A 19859-nucleotide genomic window follows, 5' to 3' on the forward strand; every position below is an offset into this window, starting at 1 on the left:
TCACTCTTCTTCAAGTTAAAAAATAAGTAGAAAATGTCACTATATTTTTACCAATTATTCCCATTTAATATTTTCAGCATTTAGAATGAAAACAATTCTTTGAATACAATTACATATTTAAGAGCATATATTTATACTTTTCATGATTATTATAATTTCCTGTAAAAGATAAAACAGCTTGCATACATTTTTCACAGTATTTCCCAGTTAGTCCTTCTTTGCAATGACACTGCTGCCATGACCAGTAGTCCGTACACGTGCCACCATGTTGGCAGGGACTGTGAGTGCAAGCACCTTCCAGTCTAGGACATCTAAAAGGAAATAGTAATAAAGACTCGTAAGGCACAAAATAAAGTGTGTGAGGGGATTCATTAAAATCAGATATAAACTTTTATTAACTTGCTGAGTTTCATGCACTCACTTCTTTGAAACTCAAGTTACAACTACATTTGGAGCATCTCCTCAAACTAGGAGCTGTCCTGTAGCACATGTTCTGCCTCATTCACAAAAGAGAAAATTAAACAAAATGACATCTTACACAATACATAAAAAGAGGTGATAATTTCTTCTTTGAATGAATTCTTGTTGGAGTAGGATATCTTTTGTTAATGTTACTAAGGGCCACATATTTATTTGCTTACACATCTCCCCCCCAAACAACTCATTCAACTGATGCTAATTGAATGTTTACTGTATGCCAATTATAAGCATACTATTCTAAGCATGGGGGTAAAGTGATGAAAAAAATCCATATGTTCACGGAGTATTTATTTTTCCTTGTGGAGGATACAGTCAAAAACAAAATAAAACAAAAATTAGATAAACGTGGGGTATGTTAGAATGAAGAAAGTTCTATGGGAAAATTAAGATAGAGTATTGGGAGTTTTTTGGAGGCGGGGGCAGTGTTGCTGGATCCTCTAGATTCATCAGTGAAGGAAGGACCCATCTACAAGCATACGTGCATACATATATTTTTTCTTAGACTCCAGAAAACAAGAGTTAACTCTCTAACTAAATATCACATTTTATGACAAACAAAATTTTGCAACTATAAATAAATATTTAAAATTCAAAACAATGTAAAACATCTGATGCTTTTAGGGCTTTGTGCACAATAGTCTCATCTTTGGATGCTCAATTATGAAAATTTTGTGCATTTTTTCTTTAAAATAGTAAGAAATAAAATTGCCATACTGATCTAGGATGCCTTGTGCTGCCAAAGCTTGGCTGGGTTCCAGAGGCCTTCCATTGACTGCAAATTCCATTATACACCCGACAAAATCATGGCTTTCCACATGTCCTCTTCTCTGAAGGATCGGTTCTAGCGATCTGATACCTCCAACTGTGACTCGATTTGGCTGAACATCAAGAGTCCTACATAAGAAAGCAAAGATAAGTATATTAGTTCCAACATGACAGATTCCAGTAGAATGTTTAGTTTTTAAAAAGAGCGAACATTACTTTTTCTGGCATGTGTTATAGCGTGGTAAATTTGAATGGAAAATATTACCTATTGGTGCATATCCTCTAACAGATTTCTACAGGATTATTAGGTTTTTCAATGTATGAAAAATAATAAAACTTATGGAAATGACATTTTCAGTTAGTCAAACGGGATGTATAAAACAACGTTGAATTAGCAAGAGGAAGCATATTATCAGAAAGATACAGTGCAGCAGAAATAGTGACAACTCTATTATTAATGTTAGTTTATATTTTTTCTTCACTACAAGATGATAATGATGCCAATAAGTTAATTAATGCCATGGATGATGTGTCCATATTTATTTTTCTCTGTTGCTATTTCTTTTAAAATCACTTATGTTTTAGATGGCATAATGCTGTGTTTCAGCTTGAGGTGCCACTGAAAAATATCTGTGGATAATTGTCACATACAACTTTCAGAGAAGGTATTTAAAATGAGTGGGGTCCTTAGCCTAACCTTGCAGGACCCAAGTCACATGCAACGATTTCATGAATCATCTCAAAGAGTATAGGCCACGTTAGTCTTTCCTTCCTCCAGCTTTATACTCATCTCTACCACTTCATTTCACACCATTTTTACATATTCTGTACACAAGTTATTAACTTTTTATTTTACAGCATGAAAATTCCTTTGGAGAGGATAAAGTATTGTAAACTTTTAAAACACTTAGCATAATACAATTATCTTTAAATGTATAATTTCCTCTTTTTTTTTTTTTTAAGTAGGCTCCACGTCCAGTGTGGAGCCTAATGCATGGTTCGAACTCATGACCCTGAAATCAAGACCGGAGCTGAGATTGAGTCAGACGCTCAACTGACTGAGCCACCCATGCATCCCGGTATAATTTCCTTTTTAATGTCAATTAATAACAAAGATCAAACTAATAATTTTACTCACCAGTCATCTGAAACTGCCACATTACTGACAGTGCAGTACCCTGGTTCTTGGTTCTCAGTACAAGAATCCACAGTTAAGGAAGCTGCCTATAAAGCAGAAGGAAACATTCATCCTGGGTTCTGCCATCCCCATTGTCCTTTTCAGCCAACACTACCCAGCACTTGTTTTTACATGGACATGATTTTGAAATTGTGATAACAATTAGTATATTATGACATAATATAATTACAATATCAAATTTTGGACACATATTTCTTTCACATGTCTAAAACTGTGAAAGCATTACATGTAAGAGGTAGGAGGGTACTTTGAAAAATCTTCTCCAGTCCCTTTGTTTTATAAATGAAAAACTATAAATGCCATTAATGTCTCTTACAATATCATACAGGAAGCTTATGGGACATATGGGACAGCTTCCTGGGGTTACAATCTTAAGAAACCTGTTTAAGGTATTATCCAGCTATTCTAACAAATGAAAAGACATTAAAGTTCTGATTTTCAGAAGTCTTATTCCAATAATATTTTAGTCATATTTACAAAAATATTTTCAAAGCACAGTGTAAATACTATTAGAGCAATCTTTGAAAATTATTATACTTGTATTAAAAATAAAGTTTGAGAGTAAACAAATCAGTTAGATGCCCCTTCCACTTATGATAAGAATCTTTATTTATAAATAGTATATTACAGCACATTTATGCATTATTAGAGTGTATTATCTATTGTGATACAGTAGAAATTCCCCAATAATATTTAAAATACAACTAACAGTAACTATTTTTGCATTCCAAGAAATGCATACCCCCTGAGAAAAACTCTTCTATTTACTAGAACATATGAATGCTGAATACTCGATGTGATCAATAAATGGAGTTATCAAATCACGGTCACAAGATTCAGGAATATGACAGAAGTCAGGTTTCTCTATATTGAGCAATGGCCACTAGAGATGGCTGTGGTCCGGTTTAAGACCAAGGTTGCTGCATATTCATGTTATCCCGTGCTCTGCAATGCTATTATAATGCACCTCCTTCGTTCCCCAGACTGCAGTAAAATTCTGCAAGTGACAAAACTTTGCAAATTTTAAGGATGAAATTATAAGGATGATATTCACAATGTGGTATTTCAGAACATGGCCAGTAAATCACAGGAGAATGCCTAACCCCAAATCCAGAAGTACAGGAAGACTAAGGGTTTCTCCCAAGGCAGACAGTAAAGGGTTCTACTTAAATTTACTTGAATGCCACAGAACAGGGCTAATCCAATTATATAATAAAAATATAAATACTATGCAAGTATTAATTTTTAAGAATGGTTTTCATTTGAGGTTAATTGTAATAAAAGCAAAGCAAATGTCAGAAACAGACAGGGAGGTTGAGCAAGTTGACTAATATTACATCTGACTTATATGCAAAAGTATCAGGTTCTCTGCCTTCCTGAATTATTACATATGGAAATGATTCATTTCCTTAACATCCAATGTTTATCATAGTGGATATTATTTTTTAGAGATTGTCCATAAAAATTTATATTTGGATGGGACATTTGTAAAAGTGTATCTTAAATATCTAGCATTTCAAAAATAAAGAACGGGGTCAATTTATAGTTTTTGTGCATCAAATATTACTGGCTAAAATATTCAAAGATATTTCTATCAGTTAATTATTAGAATTGATTATAAACTCCATACAATAAATTCTCATGAGCCATGTTATAAATCTTTTTCTGGCCACCTTCTCAAGGCAATTATAATAAATACTAATATTTTTAGGAAACAATTACACTTCCAATTCTGTGTCAAGAATTTCATGCCCCATTTAGTTAACTCTTTCAATAGTTAATTTTTTTCCAGTGTTCTATAATAATTGAGTGACATTCAGTCTCGAAAGCAATATTAGGTTTTTGCGATACAATTTGTGTCGTTCATGTTGACTATTTGACTTAAGCACAATTCCCTTTAATGTATTTCTAAAACAAAATGTTTACACATCCCTCTTTGTATATACTATGCAAAATGTCCCTCCGTTCTAGAGATCCCTAAAGCTATCACAAACTACAGAATATCACATAGATATTTATGAATGTCTCAAATAGGAAAAAAAAAGAACCCACCTTACATAATGGCATCGTATTTCGGTCAATCTTAATACAGTTTTCTTATTTCCTAAAAGCTTCATGATACAGCATAAAGAAAGAACGCCGGAGGGGAAGTTTTATTTGAATAGCAGCTTGTGCAATTTAATCTTCAAAGTTAAATGTGCTTTCTCTTACCGTTGAATTTTTCTACCAGTACTGCTGTAAATTGAGATGTTTCTATCCTGTCTATTCAATGATTCAAAGCTGAGAAGTTAATGATTTTGCCAGTTTCTAACAAAATCCTTTTGAACTGCAGAAAATGACAGATTCAAAATCCAGTAGGAGCCTTATTTTGGATGTTCTTTAAAATAGGATGACATTTTTTTCCTCTGACTGAAGAACTAATGACAAAGGTATTTTTTTCCACATTTGGTATTCTTTAAAACTTGATGACTATGGCCACATATTACAAATGAACTGAAAGCATTTTTTTTCTATCCCTTTTGGCATACACACAGTACCTCTTTCTTTGCTCTCCCTCTTGCTCCCAAATACTAGTTCAATGGAATTAAATCTTCATGAAATTTAAAGGGACCTGGGAGGTCATCAGATAAAAATCATCTATTCTACATAAATGTCTGTTGACCACATCTTAGCAATTTGGTATCTCACATATGCTTGGAGAATTGGGGTGAGGTGTTACCTGCTATGCCCCATTAGGGTCCTGTCATTATTAGGAAATCATTACGGCTCATGGAAGCCCCGATATATAATATAGATAGCAGACTCCACATGTTTGTTCTAATTCTGTCAGGTTTGATTATGCTGGGGTAAACTGATAGTAAGGAATGCTGGAATTCTCTAAATCTGTATTCTCCCAGATGTCCTTCTCTGAGCATACTAGTTTGGTATTAGGCTGGTTTGAAAAATCTCAGGCAGAAATGAGCATACTGACTTATTACTAACCGAAAAAATTATTATTTCCAAGTTTTGTTTGTTATACGCCTATTAGGATTCACTGAAGTCAGTGTGACTTTTTAGGCATGATTCATAATTAAAACTTTATTGAGATTAAGTGAAAGATTTTTTTTTTTTAACCTCAAAAGGCTATATGGGGCAGTGTTGTTGGAAACTCAGAATGACTAACATTTATCAAGCACCTATTTAATATCAAATATATAAAAATTTAGATATGATTTATATTAATCTTTGCATTAATATCAAAATGCGGAGATTTATAAACCATTTATAAACCAAATTTTTATTTTCAGTTCAACCCTTTTTCAATAAACAAAGCTACCTTGAATTACTATCAAATCAAGGCTCCAAATGAGTACTTTTCAAGTGGATTTTTTAAATAAATTACTTTTTCAAACATCGATGCTCTCAATTGCAATTATTGTTACTAAATTTTATTCTTGTTTTGATCTCATTTTCAGAATTTTAGGGGTAATTTTGTTAAGTAAAAATTTTATAAATTAAATATATTAGAAAAAAGTTATAGTTACAGAATATTAACACCAGCATAAGAAAATGGAAGACAACATATAATGAAAATGATTCACAAATTTTCACTAATACTTCTATTGTTTCCTCACATATATTTCAATAGATCACATCTAATAACCTGGTAGAACCCTGAATGCAACACAGTGGGTATGGGGATATCTGTGGATGAATATCAGGACATCTAACCTTGATGGTGATGATACGATTATCTGGTCATCTTTAGACCCATCACTATTCTTTTTTTTTTTCCTTGTATGAAAATATTTCTGTATTTAAAAAGTTGTTTAAATCTTCTTTCTTATTTTATATTAGAGTTAAGGGGAGAAAAACCATTATATCTGATGTCATTAAAAAAGCCCCAAAACACATGGATTTAAAGTACTCTGAAAAATAAATGGAGAATTTTGTCTTTTGATAAAGACTGCTTGTTATCTATATTTGTCAGAAAAAAATTAACATAATAAGATTGCCTCTGTCTTATGCCTTTATGAAATTTATAATTCTAAAGGGCACAAAAATTTTTCTTTTAAACTATGGATCACAGAAAAAAATAGCAAAAACATGGTAAAAAACATTTTCTAGGGTGCCTGGGTGGCTTAGTTGGTTAAGCGACTGTCTTTGGCTCAGGTCATGATCCTGGAGTCCCGGGATCGAGTCCCACATCGGGCTCCCTGCTCAGCAGGGAGTCTGCTTCTCCCTCTGACCCTCTCCCCTCTCATGCTCTCTCTCTATCTCATTCTCTCTCTCAAATAAATAAATAAAAAAATCTTTAAAAACAAACAAACAAAAAAAATTTTTAGGTTCTTTCTGCAAGTTGCTTATATGTAGTCCAACAATATAAAGTGTTCCCAAAATTTAGTATTAAAGATATTTGTATCATCAGACAAATATACGATTCATTTGATCAGTTTCAGAACCATATAACTCATTATAATATTTTTTATATTTTTCAGATTGCCACCGAACTAAGAGATAGAACTATAATCATTTAGATCCCAAGTTTCTTCATTTAAAAATTATTTCAGGGGTGCCTGGGTGGCTCAGTTGGTTAAGCGACTGCCTTCGGCTCAGGTCATGATCTCAGGGTCCTGGGATCGAGCCCCGCATCGGGCTCCCTGCTCAGCAGGAAGCCTGCTTCTCCCTCTCCCACTCCCCCTGCTTGTGTTCCCTCTCTTGCTGTCTCTCTCTCTGTCAAATAAATAAAATCTTTAAAAAATAAATAAATAAAAATTATTTCAGAGCATGTATTTTGGGGTTTTTTTGGCTAATTTTTATTTTAACATATGACTTTATGCCTTTTCATTCTATTTCTTTTGAAGGGTGAAATGTAAATTTTAAAGAGTAGTTATAATTTTAAAAGGTTGATGTAAAATCCAAAAATATTTTAAAATAGTTTTTGTTAGCATTTACTTTTTCAAAAACCCTTGATTGTTGTTGAAAATGGGGGGATCCATGAAGAGATAGTTGGGAAGGTAAATAAATGAATACATAAATAAATAAGTCTTTCCATTCTATTGCTCTATCTCAAATGTTTTGAAACACTAATAGGGAAAATACATCATGCATTTTCCTTTATAAAGAAAAATACTTGGGGCGCCTGGGTGGCTCAGTTGGTTAAGCAACTGCCTTCGGCTCAGGTCATGATCCTGGAGTCCTGGGATCGAGTCCCACATCAGGTTCCCTGCTCAGTGAGGAGTCTGCTTCTCCCTCTGACCCTCTTCCCTCTCGTGCTATCTCTCATTCTCTCTCTCTCAAATAAATAAATAAAATCTTTAAAAAAAATAAAATAAAGAAAAATACTTGTTTAATGAACATAAATACTAAGTAAATACGCACCATCTTATTATAAGAGCCATATAATTAAATGGAATATAATATCGAAATCTTTAATATTATTGAGTTTATAATCCTGAGAATACCTTAGATAGTCAACAAACAAAAACTTCATTTTCATACCATGTCATAGACCTCACAGATGACAGCACATTGAGGTTCTGGTAAGAATTACTCACTACTGTATTGGAATATGTATTAGTATCATCTTTTGTCAATAATTTATTTGTAGGAAAGATTTTCATTTGTTTTTAAATTGTTTCTTCAGTTAGGGCTGGGATACTTAGAAAAGTAGCCACTTTAAGTACAGTTCTGATGTAGCCTTAAACATATATAGGAAATGTATAAAATGAAATGTTTATGCACTAGGATGTTTTCTTTATTTTGCTACAATTTGGTTTTTTTTGAGACAAGTTGTTTTTTGTGACAAATAGTTGTCATGAGCAAAAGAAAGACATTACCTCTTTGCTGCTGTAGTTCATAACAAAACTGGCCAAATTTGCACCTCAACTCATGCTTTAACTTGAACGCTTGATTGATCAGATGTACAACAAGTGAACAAGCTTTAACATAGAATGAAATGTCTTACCATTCCTGCTCTCCGGGCGATCACGGTGTGAAAATGTCCATCTGACACCTTCTTCATGGTGGTGAGTTTATATGTACCACTGCCTAGATTATAAGAGAATCTTAGTCTTTCTTCAGCAATTTCAAGGGCCAAAAACTCAGCCCGGTCCCCTGTCTGGTTGTCATAGTTGTAAAGCAGTAAAGCATGACTTTTAATAGTTGAAAATTTGACATAAATATAGTTGTTATTGGGATCCAAGCTGGGAAATTCCATGTATGATAACTCCTCAAATCCGTAGCTATTCAACTCACAGTGTTTTCCAAAGACACCTATAGATGGGAGAATTGACAGATTGATACATGAAATTCCAGGGATGTGTTAGTAAATGACTTTGATTAAGATATTCTTAAATTACAAAAATGAATCATGCTTTTAACAACCGTTTTTGTATTAATCTCCAAAGAAAACTGTCTAAACTAAGTTGAAATAAAACAAATTAATGATCTTTAAAGCACACAAGAGGTGAAAACTGCTGTATTTGTTTTTCTTTGGCCAACTAGGAAACATCTAAGTAGATCTCATTTGTAAAAATTAGAATTAGTGGAATGGAGTATGTCTGAAGAGATTTCCCTCCTGGAAACCTTTCAAAATTAGTTTGTCAACCTTTTAAAAGTTTTAATATGCTGCAATTTTCAACCGAGATAACTTCCTTTATAATATATAATTCTCAAAAACAATTTCAATTCAATTGAGGATGGCAAATTTTCTTTTGACCTTAAAAAATATTAGTCCCTGTCCTCATGGTATTTGCAGGAGCCACAAGATCAGGGAAGGGAATCACTGCTGTTCGGGAAGGAAATAACTGTCTTAACTTTTTATCTCTTTCTTGTTTTATACCTTCTTTGCGTATGATTTACAACAGGCTACTTTAAAATAGCTTTCTGCTTTTTTTCCGAAACCCAGAATTCCCACTTGTTTGTGCTGGTTCTTTCTCAACTTGAAAAATGAGTTTTATTGATGTTACGATGCTACGCCAAAATTCTTTTCCCACAAATATTAGTCGACTGTAGCAAATGATTGGAAAATTAACCCATGTCCAATACATCATGATTCTTATTAACTTGCAAAGGTTCCATTCCTTAATTTTGGCTGTACATATCTCATAAATGCGTTAAATTTAGAGTCAGGGAATTGTTCAGCTAGAAGAAACTAATGCCATCATTTCACAGAACATTTAAAACTTGCCTGAGGTCACAGAACCATGGGAGCCAGAGCCAAAATTTGAGGCCAGATCTACTGATTGTCTAGTTGTTTTGACTGCACCACATCTTATATCCAAATGTTCTTTAAATTAAAATGGCCTAAAAGCTGCTGTAAAAGCTTGTGTTGTTTATCTTTTCCTGCTCCGTCAAGGCTGAGATAATATTCATTATAAATGTGCTGGAAATATGCATATTATTTATTTTTAAACATTAAATGAAGTTAAAAAGTAATGAAATTATAGAAATTATATATATTATGTATAACATATGTCATACATTTATGTATACATATCATAAATATATGATATATATCATATAGTATTATATTTATAATTTATATTATATATATAGCATATATACAACAAATTTTAAAAGTTTATTTATATTAAATATACATTTACTATATTATATATACCTTATTTATATATACAGAAAGAGTAACCAAAGTTAAAGAAACAGCAAAGATAAACTATACAAATAAAATAGATTGTTGAAGAAAAAAATTGTACTATGTGTTCTCTCAGGACTCTCAAAATTAAATTTTAGTAAAACTATGAACATGGGCCTAAAAATTAAATATAGGGGTGTCTGGGTGGCCCACTAGGTTAAGCATCTGACTCTTGTTTCCAGCTCAGGTGGTGATCTCAGGGTTGTGAGATAGAGCCCCGTATCGGGCTCTGTGCTGAGTGCAGAGTCTGCTAAAGTTTCTCTCTCCTTCTCCCTCTACCCCTCCCTGCCTCATTCTCTCTTTCTTTCTCTCTCTCTTTCTCTTGTAAATAAATAAATCCTTAAAAAAATTGAATATAGGGCCCCTGGGTGGCTCTGTCAGTTAAGCGTCTGCCTTCAGCTCAGGTCATGATCTCAGGGTGCTGGGATGGAGCCCCGCATCAGACTCCCTGCTCAGAGGGGAATCTGCTTCCCCCTCTGCCCCTTCCCCTGCTTCATGCTCTCTAACAAATAAATAAATAAAATCTTTAAAAACATTTGAATATAAATATATGTAGAAAGAATATAGATACTGGAAAGATGTCCTATATTTTTATTCAAATTGATACTTGATACAAATTGATTCAGATATTTTCAGGCATGAAAATGTTTATGGAATATTTTCTTCTTGAAGAGTTTTGTTATTGTTTCTAGAAAAAGGTAGATTTTTGTTTTTGAAATAAAATAAAATTTAAGGAAGATTTTAAAACAGCCCTTCAAATGAAATGCTATGAAATAAAACTACATAAAGATCAAGAGAAATTATTAAAATTACTCTAATAAGAAATATTCTGTGAGTGTGTAGTTACACATGTATACACATACATATGAAGTTATCATTATACAGGCTCCCTTTATAAAATCTTAAGCACTTTATGTTTTTCTAAATTACAATCTAAAAAAATAAAAATCTAAAAAAAATTTTAAAAATCCAAACAACAAATCATTCACTGATGAGAAAGTAAACAGTGAAAATTTTTTTCCAACTTCCAAATTATAGTTAAGATGTTGTTTTATAGGATGCATGTGTAACTACCTCCAGCTATTTGTTTGAAGCATTCCATCTGTCATTTGTATTTGCATGTTTCACCCACATTCAATTTGAAAAGGAAAATACTTTGTCCTTTTAATTCTATCTCTCTGGTCTCAAGTCATGTATTACCGTTTCAAGGTTTTCTGGGGTTTTTTCTTTTATAAATCTTCTGTTCCCAACTGACAACGTCAAAGTTTAAATCATTGGGGTTTTTTTGTTTTTTGGTTTTTGCCACTGGGAGAAATGGAGGGAGGAATTTGCCCTGTGATCTGTGATCTGTCTCTAATTTATTGTTGAGCTAGTCCCCTGGGGATCTCTGGTAGGGTGAGGACAACGTCCATTTGGACCCCAAGACACTTTTGCCCAATAGGCAACGATTGTTGTATCAGCTACACTGCAGTAACGATTTGTTTCTATTTGATATCAATTATCTTAAGTCCTCATATTTGCAACTGCAACGTAAAGGAATCTAACAATGTAAAAACCTTTCTTCAGTCAGTTTGAAAATTATTTTTCCCACTTTTCATTCCAATCCCCTTATCTTTCATTCCAAACACAAGTTAAGCCATGAAACCTGCTTGTGGTTATCTGTCAAAAGCAGCACCCTCTAGGATTATAAGAGATTATTGAAAGATGTTTTGGGAGATCTGAAGTTGTGTTTATTTTGACCTTAATCTGCTTTTCACTGCTTCAGAGGCATTGTTGGTGAGAATCTCAGAGAAATTTTAAAATGCAAAGACACTGAAAATGTCATACTGGACTGAAAATAAAATTGTATTCTAGTCACTGTAGCATCTTGGGGTAGTTTTGTTTTGTTTTTATTTTTTTAACTTTAGACAAAGCCCTCTATTTCTGGGCCTCAGAACCATTGCTAAAATGCATGGCTCACAATTAGATACTTAAATTCTGTTTTTCTTTATCATTCTATTGATGTTGTGCTTTATGAAAATAAAACTAGATAGAGTCATGGAGTTATCTGAAAATGAATTAATACTACATTTTACTATTACTAGAAACCTCAGACTCTTTTTAAGTTCTATTCGCAACTACACATTGAGAGTCCCTTTTCAGAGTCCATGTAGCTCAGTGATTGCTCAAGGAAAGAGTAGAAAAATATCTTTCTCCGTCTCTTGTTTATGGAGAGAGATAGGGTCTCTAATTACTATAGGACATCTGGAGATGAATAATATATTGTGGGGTAAAGTATCCTTCAAAGTGTAGTGTAGTAATCACAAATCGATGAAACAATCCAAGTTAAAATAAAAGCTCTCTCCAAAGCTGTTCTCCTAGTCCGTGGCTGTCCCAGTGCTGAGTAACATTTGAGTGAGATCTGAAAGGAATCTTTTAGTCCACTCCATTATGGTGAATAAATACAAATGTGTACAGAAAAATTCTAACGACTCTCTTCCTCAAAAGAACACATTAGTCTGAATTGTGATTAGTTATTTGGCAGTATCTACAAAAAGCTTATCATGAAAACTTCAAGTCTAGTTACTAAATCCTTCTATTAGAAGTGGTTGAATTAATGTAAAAAAGAAAAGCAGCAAAACAAAACAAAACAAAAAAAAAACACTTTGGCTAATTATCCTTAAAGATTTTAAATAGAGAGTGATGTGAGATAGTACTTAAAAGATTTTTTTTTCTTTGATAGGTTCCAGGCTAAAAAGAAGTCATCCATAAATATTTGAGGGGAAATGTCCTGAGGAGACAACATCAAATTCAATTATCTTGAGTTGATTACTTTTCTAGTAATAACTGAAGCAATATATTCAATGGCATTTCCATAGTTAACTTTTTAAAAAATATTAGACCTTTGTAATTTTATTTTGCTAAAACCTCCTTTGTAAAACAACTAAGATTTTATTAATCAATCATGACCACGATACAATAAAATTGCTAAACTGTGTGCCGAAACAGATTGATATTTTTATATAAACAACTAAGCTATACTCACCAAATGGACAATGACAATAGTATGACTCCACACCACTTTGGCAGGAACCACCATTAAAGCAGGGGTTACATTCACAGTAATTGACTGAAGATTCACACATTTTACCTGAAAAGTATCAAACTCGTTAAAAAAATCTTATGCATAAACATATTAATAACATTACTTTATAACCATATGTAAAAATCTATTCTGAGAGATCATATTTGGAGAAAAGAAATATAAGAATATTTTACTTGACATGAGAAAATTGGAATACCTCTCAGTTCAAAATCTTATTTAGTTAACCTATTGTAAAGATGTGCTTAAAATAGGAAATAATTTACATAATCATCTTGGAAGGAACTACTGTTTTCGGGAAAACCACAAATGGTGAACATACTTAAATGTTTTCACTGAATTTATTTTCTCTTGTCAATGTTGCTTCCTTTTTCAATTTTATAATGAGATTTGAAAATTTTACAGTAAAATTCTCACTGTAGAGATTTCCTTGACTCAGATTTTTTAAAGGTAAGAAACAGTCTTATTTAGCTTATCAAACTAAAATACTTTCACTCTCAAGAAATATCCGTTCACTGACACATATCTACTGTAAAACGGAATAAGAAATCAGGAAACACATCATATATTTCAAATACTTAATATGTATTCTTGAGTACAGGTTATGTATACCTTGTCTTTTTTCTTTTTTTAAGATTTTATTTATTTATTTGAGAAAGAGAGACAGAAGCAGGGGGAGAGGCAGAGGAAGAGGGAGAAGCAGACTCCCCGCAGAGCTGGGAGCCCAACATGGGGCTTGATCCCAGGACCTGGAGATCATGACCTGAGCTGAAGGCAGATGCTTAACCACCTGAGCCACCCAGGCACCCCTACCTTGTCTTTTTTCTAAAACATTAATACCTAACCTGCATATTTTTCAGTTTATAAGGACTTCTCATAGATCATCTTAAGTTGAATCAACTAATATTGACTGAGTGCCTATTACTGGCCAGGAAGGCTAGAAGATAGGGACACAGCAGTCAAAAAAAAAGAAGGAAAAAAAAAAAAACAGATAAGTGTCAGAACATGGCATTTCCATTTCAGTGGGGGAGATTAATCCAAGCAACAGGAAACATTTACATTTCATAGATGAAGGAGAAGGCTCTTGAAGGCTAATATTTTGCCTAAGAAATTATAAAACTATGGCACAAACCAGTGTAGGTCTGCTCCCATAACCAGGTTTTGTAAAGCCGTGAGCGAACACTTAATGTCTAGGTAGGCCAATGTAGAGTATATGGCCAGTCCCATTTCTTTTTGTTGTGGTGGTGGTGGTAATTTTTTTATGTAAATATAAATGTGTTCTAATGCCACTTTTCTATAATTTTATATTATTTCAATAATTTATTTGTTAGAATAGTTTCTAGTTTCCCAATTCCCAGAAACAATGAGACATTATGGTGTTCTTTGTTTATTTCCATTCATTGATACGGGGGTTTAATTATTTAATTAAACAGACATTGTTTCTGTAAAGCTATTTTCTACTTCTTAGCATGATTGCACTAATGCCTTTATTAAATATCTTACGGAAACATGTAAGTTTTATATGCACCACTAGACTTAATTTTGAGCATAGATAATCCATTTCATCATGATTACTATGCCTAAAACATAGTCAAAGTTTTGTTTAATTCAGTTCTGTTTTTTGTGGCTTGAATATGTAGCCACAATTGTTCTAGTTTAAAATTATAAGCGTGAGTCAGACCTCATGACACTGCTAACTAAACACGTTTCTCTACATCACAGGGTCATAAACAACATTTTTTTCTTTATAAATAAAATTGGGAACCTCCTTAAAAGGCAAAACGGTAACATTTTTAGAATACCTTTCCATTCTAGGGGGAAGTAATGAAAATAAACAAGTTACTAATCTAGAGGCACAGAAATTAGGTTTTAAGTATTGCAGCAATGAGTTACATGTGAGAAACAGGCAGAACAACTTTATTATAAGCCTGTATAATATCACACCAGAGAGATGCTCTGTCATAGAACTCTCTCCTATGGTGTTTTCCAATTGGATTTCTGACAGATCACTCTAGAGAAGTGGATTTTTTTTTCCTTTATATTAGTATTGCCCAATAGAGAATAAATAAGACCTATTGGCTGTACTTTTAATTACTTATTTGCTATCAGGAAAGTCACTCCTTGCATTTTTTTTTCCACTATCAAAACATTCAGATGAGCTATTGGACTAAGTAAAGTTTCATTTTTCTTTTTTTTGGAAATTTCTTTTACAATTATGTTAAAAGTAGCATGTATTGAGTACAGTTATCCTTGAACAACACTGGGTTTGTAAAGAAGCCAGCCCCTGTAGTTGAAAATCCACATACAATTTTTGACTCCCCCAAGAGAATTACTAATAGCCTGCTTTGACCAGAAGTCTTACCAATAACATAGTTGATTAACACATATTTTGTATGTTATATGTATTAAGTACTGTCTTCTTTCAGTAAAGTAAGCTAGAGAAAATAAAGTGCTATTAAGAAAATGATAAGGAAGAGAAAATACATCTGTAGTACTGTATTTATAAAAAAATATATACATATAACTGAACGTGCACAGTTCAAACCTGTTTTGGTCAAAGGTCAACTGTACATGGATTAATATACTTTATAAGTGTGGTTAGTCTAATATTATAAAACAAGTTAGCGAGTTACAAAATTACAAATTTACTTCTGGAAGACTGGAAACGGGGAGCAGAGAGTAACCAATTTATGGAACATTGTCATGAACAATTATGCAACTATTTGGACATATGTGCTCTCTAAGAAAAAATATATGTGTATAAAAACACAAGTCTTTGATACCGTAAATCTCAATTATATCTTCTTTTGAATCCTGTTGGAAAAGACTGCCTTTTAAAATTTTGGTTTCAACAATAACAACAAAAGAAAATTAGGTGGGGTGTTTTTTTTGTAATTTATATAAATTGGTTATCTAACCCTTGCAAAATTAGAATTTAACATAGACATCTGATTTTAATGGAAATATAAACTATAGGTTATTTCAGTTAATCCAAAATTAAGGATGGGAAGAAACCCCAAATTAAGTAAGACCTACTTATGTATTAAAAGATACTACTACGGAAATGACAGAAGAAGCTACAAACTAAGAAAATATTAGTGTGAGAATGAATTTCTTTTGACAGTTAAAATAAATTCTCAATGGAATCTGATTCTTTGAGTATACAACAATATAAATAGATATTAGTAAGAGAAAAAAATTCAACCTTTCATTTTGCATTTTAATTTAAACCAGAGCTATATTTTCTTACTTTTCTCTAGTCGATAGATATAAAAAAATGTAAAAAAAATGACTCTGCTAGGAGTTAAATAAATCAATTTACTGTTGAGTTTGAGAAAAATAGTCATATTTGCACGTTGGTGTTAAAAGTATATAATTTTATATAGAATTAAATTTTAAATTTAATTTTGAATGAAAGCCTTGAAATGCAAATTTCTCAGGTTTGGAAAGTTCATGCTCTATTATCCAGTTAGAAGTCAGCAGCAAATTCTGTATTGTTCCCCACACATCGATCTACTTAAATTCTCGTGTTAATGGCATAATGCTTATCAGAGAATGCAGCAGTTTGAATTACTCTAACATACTTCTAGTACAAAAAAAAAAATCTGATGTGTTGGAGCACCGTGAAGCCAAATCTTGGATCATTAACTTAATTAATACTGCAAGTCAACTAACAATATTTGTCAGAGCCTTGAGGCTTGCAAGTATACTGATAGGGCTTGCACAAAGAAATGCAACCATATCTCTGGAACATAAAAAGCCTTGTCTATCAAGTTATGTTGTGATAGCAGCTGTTTCAAGAATAAACTGGTTTCATTGCTTTGACATTCATCAATTAATTGTGTTGATATAAATTATTTATCATAGATAGAAGGAGGTGTGCTTTGAGAAGTATAAGCTCTTAGAACTTGGAGAATGGGAGTTACTGAAGAAGAAAACAAATGCATCACGGGAGGCCAGTGTATCCACAGATTTTCCAAGATTATAGTTTAAACTTACAAAAGAAATTTAGCATATTATCTTCATGTTTGGGGCAGAAGGTGTGCTGAATTCATAAACTGTATCTGTTGTGATCACCTGTGGTCTTTTCAACAAGACTGTATAATCAAATTTCATTCATTCCAATAGAACATTTTAATGTTGATTATGTGGAGCAGAGCTAAATTTATTCTCACCTGTTAAATTTGAACACCTATGAGAATATGATGATTTCTTAGATTATATGTAATATAATCACAACAATTACTATTTTTGCATCTATTGTATTTATACATAGATAGAAGGGAGATTATGTGAAACTATCAGAGTCCAACTTATATCTATATTGATTATATTATTAATAAATATGATTTCCTAATATATGTGTTCCTTATTCTGAATATTTATGCTTATAAGCTTTTTTATTTTAGCAGAAAGTAGCTTTTTCCACACTATGTTAATATTTCCTATTACTGTACAAAGAATTATGAAGATAGCTCATCTAAAGATCCTGATCGAATAGTATGCTTTTTTACATCAAAAGAAAGCAAAAATATCATGTTTAAGAGCTGCTAGTAAGAAAAACAAAAGGAAAAAAAAACTGTTTTCCTTTTGTATTTTAAAACATGTACAAATACAATTTCAATGATACTACAGATGATGATGTATAATGACATTCATAATATTCATGATAAGCTTACAAATATATGTTTGTTTTCTGCAGAAATAGGAAGCACTTAAGCTCCTGGAAGCCTCTTATTAATACTTTCATAAGTTGCAAATCATATTTCAAGGTAATCAAAACAAGAAATGAGTCACTCTTTTGTATCTCACAGAAAATTTCATTTCTGATCTATTCACTACATTTTGTTTATATTCTATGGTGTTCTGATCACATGATCTCATTGACAACGTTCGCATACAACTTGTGATTTTAAAAGAATGACTCAGTTACAACTCCCTTCTTCACGAAAACAAATGTTTGCCAAGTTTCTCCGTAAAATTACTATGCACAACCTGTGTATAACTTTATATGTCTGGAAAAAATTCCTATTTATACTGTCAAATGTCATCAAAGTGATGAATGGACAAATCTCATCCTCCCCTGAAATATCAGGACTTACTTGAAACCATAGGAAAACTTCTCCATATGGTAATAAACCCTGGCATTACTCCAAATACCACACCTAAAATGCATCCAGATGTGTGAAAGTGGATGGGAAAGGTTAAAGGGGCTATGAACTAATTCTGTTAGAGAGACCGAGATTTGAAAATAAGCACCATCTACATGCTGCATTTTACAACACCACTCATTCCTCTGAAAGGCTTAATGTAGGATTGTGCTACAAACAGTGGACACCTGGAGCAGGAAGACAAATGGTAAGTGGTTACTGACTATAATTGTGCTTTCTAATTAGTGTTCTCTTAAGTGCAAGAAATGTCATTTGTATAGGAAAAGAAATACTGGATTTGTAGTTATTAAGCTGCTAATTTCCTCCAGGATCCCCTGAACTTCTGAGGCATGAATAATACAAAAGATATTTTTTTTTGATTTACTGAGGTATATTGACAATGATGTATTTCTGGTATTATTAAACCTTGTGAAAATCTAGAAAGTAATTTTTCACATGCCTTATACTATATTAAATCGATTAATTCTTTCTAATGTGCTATGTTATAGTGAATCAAAACTCCACTTAGTGATATAAAAATTAAATTATGGAACAGGTTTTGTTTTGTTTTGTTTTTGTTTTTGTTTTTGTTTTTTTAAAGATTTTATTTATTTATTCATGAGAGACAGAGGAGAGAGAGAGAGAGAGAGGCAGAGGGAGAAGCAGGCTCCCAAGGAGCAGGGAGCCCGATGCGGGACTCGATCCCAGGACCCTGGGATCATGACCTGAGCGGAAGACAGACGCTTAACCATCTGAGCCACCCAGGCGCCCTGTTTTGCTTTGTTTTTTAAAGATTTTATTTATTTATTTGACAGAGAGAGACACAGCGAGAGAGGGAACACAAGCAGGGGGAGTGGGAGAGGGAGAAGCAGGCTTCCCGCGGAGCAGGGAGCCCGATGCAGGGCTCGATCCCAGGACTCTGGGATCATGACTTGAGCCGAAGGCAGACTCTTAATGACTGAGCCACCCAGGCACCCCTATAGAACAGTTTCTTAACAATGAAACATAAAGTGATTGTTACTCAATGTGAAGCCTCACTATTTTTTTTTCAATTTCCTTTTGGTTATTTTTCCAGTAATTAAGAAGAAGAGATCAGAAACACAAGTTATACAAACAAATTCATTCTTTCTAAATCACTCATTCACTTTTAAAAAATTTTAAAAAACTTTTAAAAAATCCCTAATTCATATGTATTATGTGATCCTATGGTTACCAACTTTAAAATAAAATTAAAAAAATATATATGATAAATTCATATATCAGAAATACACAGTTGGCAATGTGGTAATAACTATATCCCTTCATATCATTTTATTTAGTTGTTCCATAATATTCATTTTTGTACTTATACCCTTAGAGGATGTTCACACCAAAATCTCTGTTTAGCTAACAATCACTCCCTGTAAGATTCTTAGGATAAAGTCTCTTGGTTTTCATCAGTGCATAAGCCACTCACTCTTCCAATCTTGAGAGCAATTTCTAACTTTATGTGAAATATACAGTGGTGATGGTTGTGGTGGTGGTATGTGTGTGTAATGGGGTAATATC

The 19859-nt window shown here is 32.8% G+C and overlaps 1 protein-coding gene across 1 annotated transcript in view; it reads right to left on the minus strand.

Annotated features, from left to right (window-relative positions):
* Positions 1 to 19859, minus strand: part of FAT4 (FAT atypical cadherin 4) — a 171283-nt gene that overhangs the window by 11018 nt on the left and 140406 nt on the right. Inside the window, exons 10-14 of the mRNA XM_028102315.2 lie at positions 13105 to 13209; positions 8391 to 8698; positions 2384 to 2469; positions 1195 to 1374; positions 187 to 311 (exon numbers count right to left, since the gene is read on the minus strand). Coding sequence (XP_027958116.2) covers positions 187 to 311; positions 1195 to 1374; positions 2384 to 2469; positions 8391 to 8698; positions 13105 to 13209 — 804 coding nt within the window. The remainder of the gene's footprint in view (positions 1 to 186; positions 312 to 1194; positions 1375 to 2383; positions 2470 to 8390; positions 8699 to 13104; positions 13210 to 19859) is intronic.

This window comes from Eumetopias jubatus, unplaced genomic scaffold (assembly GCF_037043125.1).
Source record: "Eumetopias jubatus isolate StellerSeaLion01/CBP00866 unplaced genomic scaffold, mEumJub1_p1.0 scaffold_2, whole genome shotgun sequence".
NCBI lineage: Eukaryota > Metazoa > Chordata > Mammalia > Carnivora > Otariidae > Eumetopias > Eumetopias jubatus.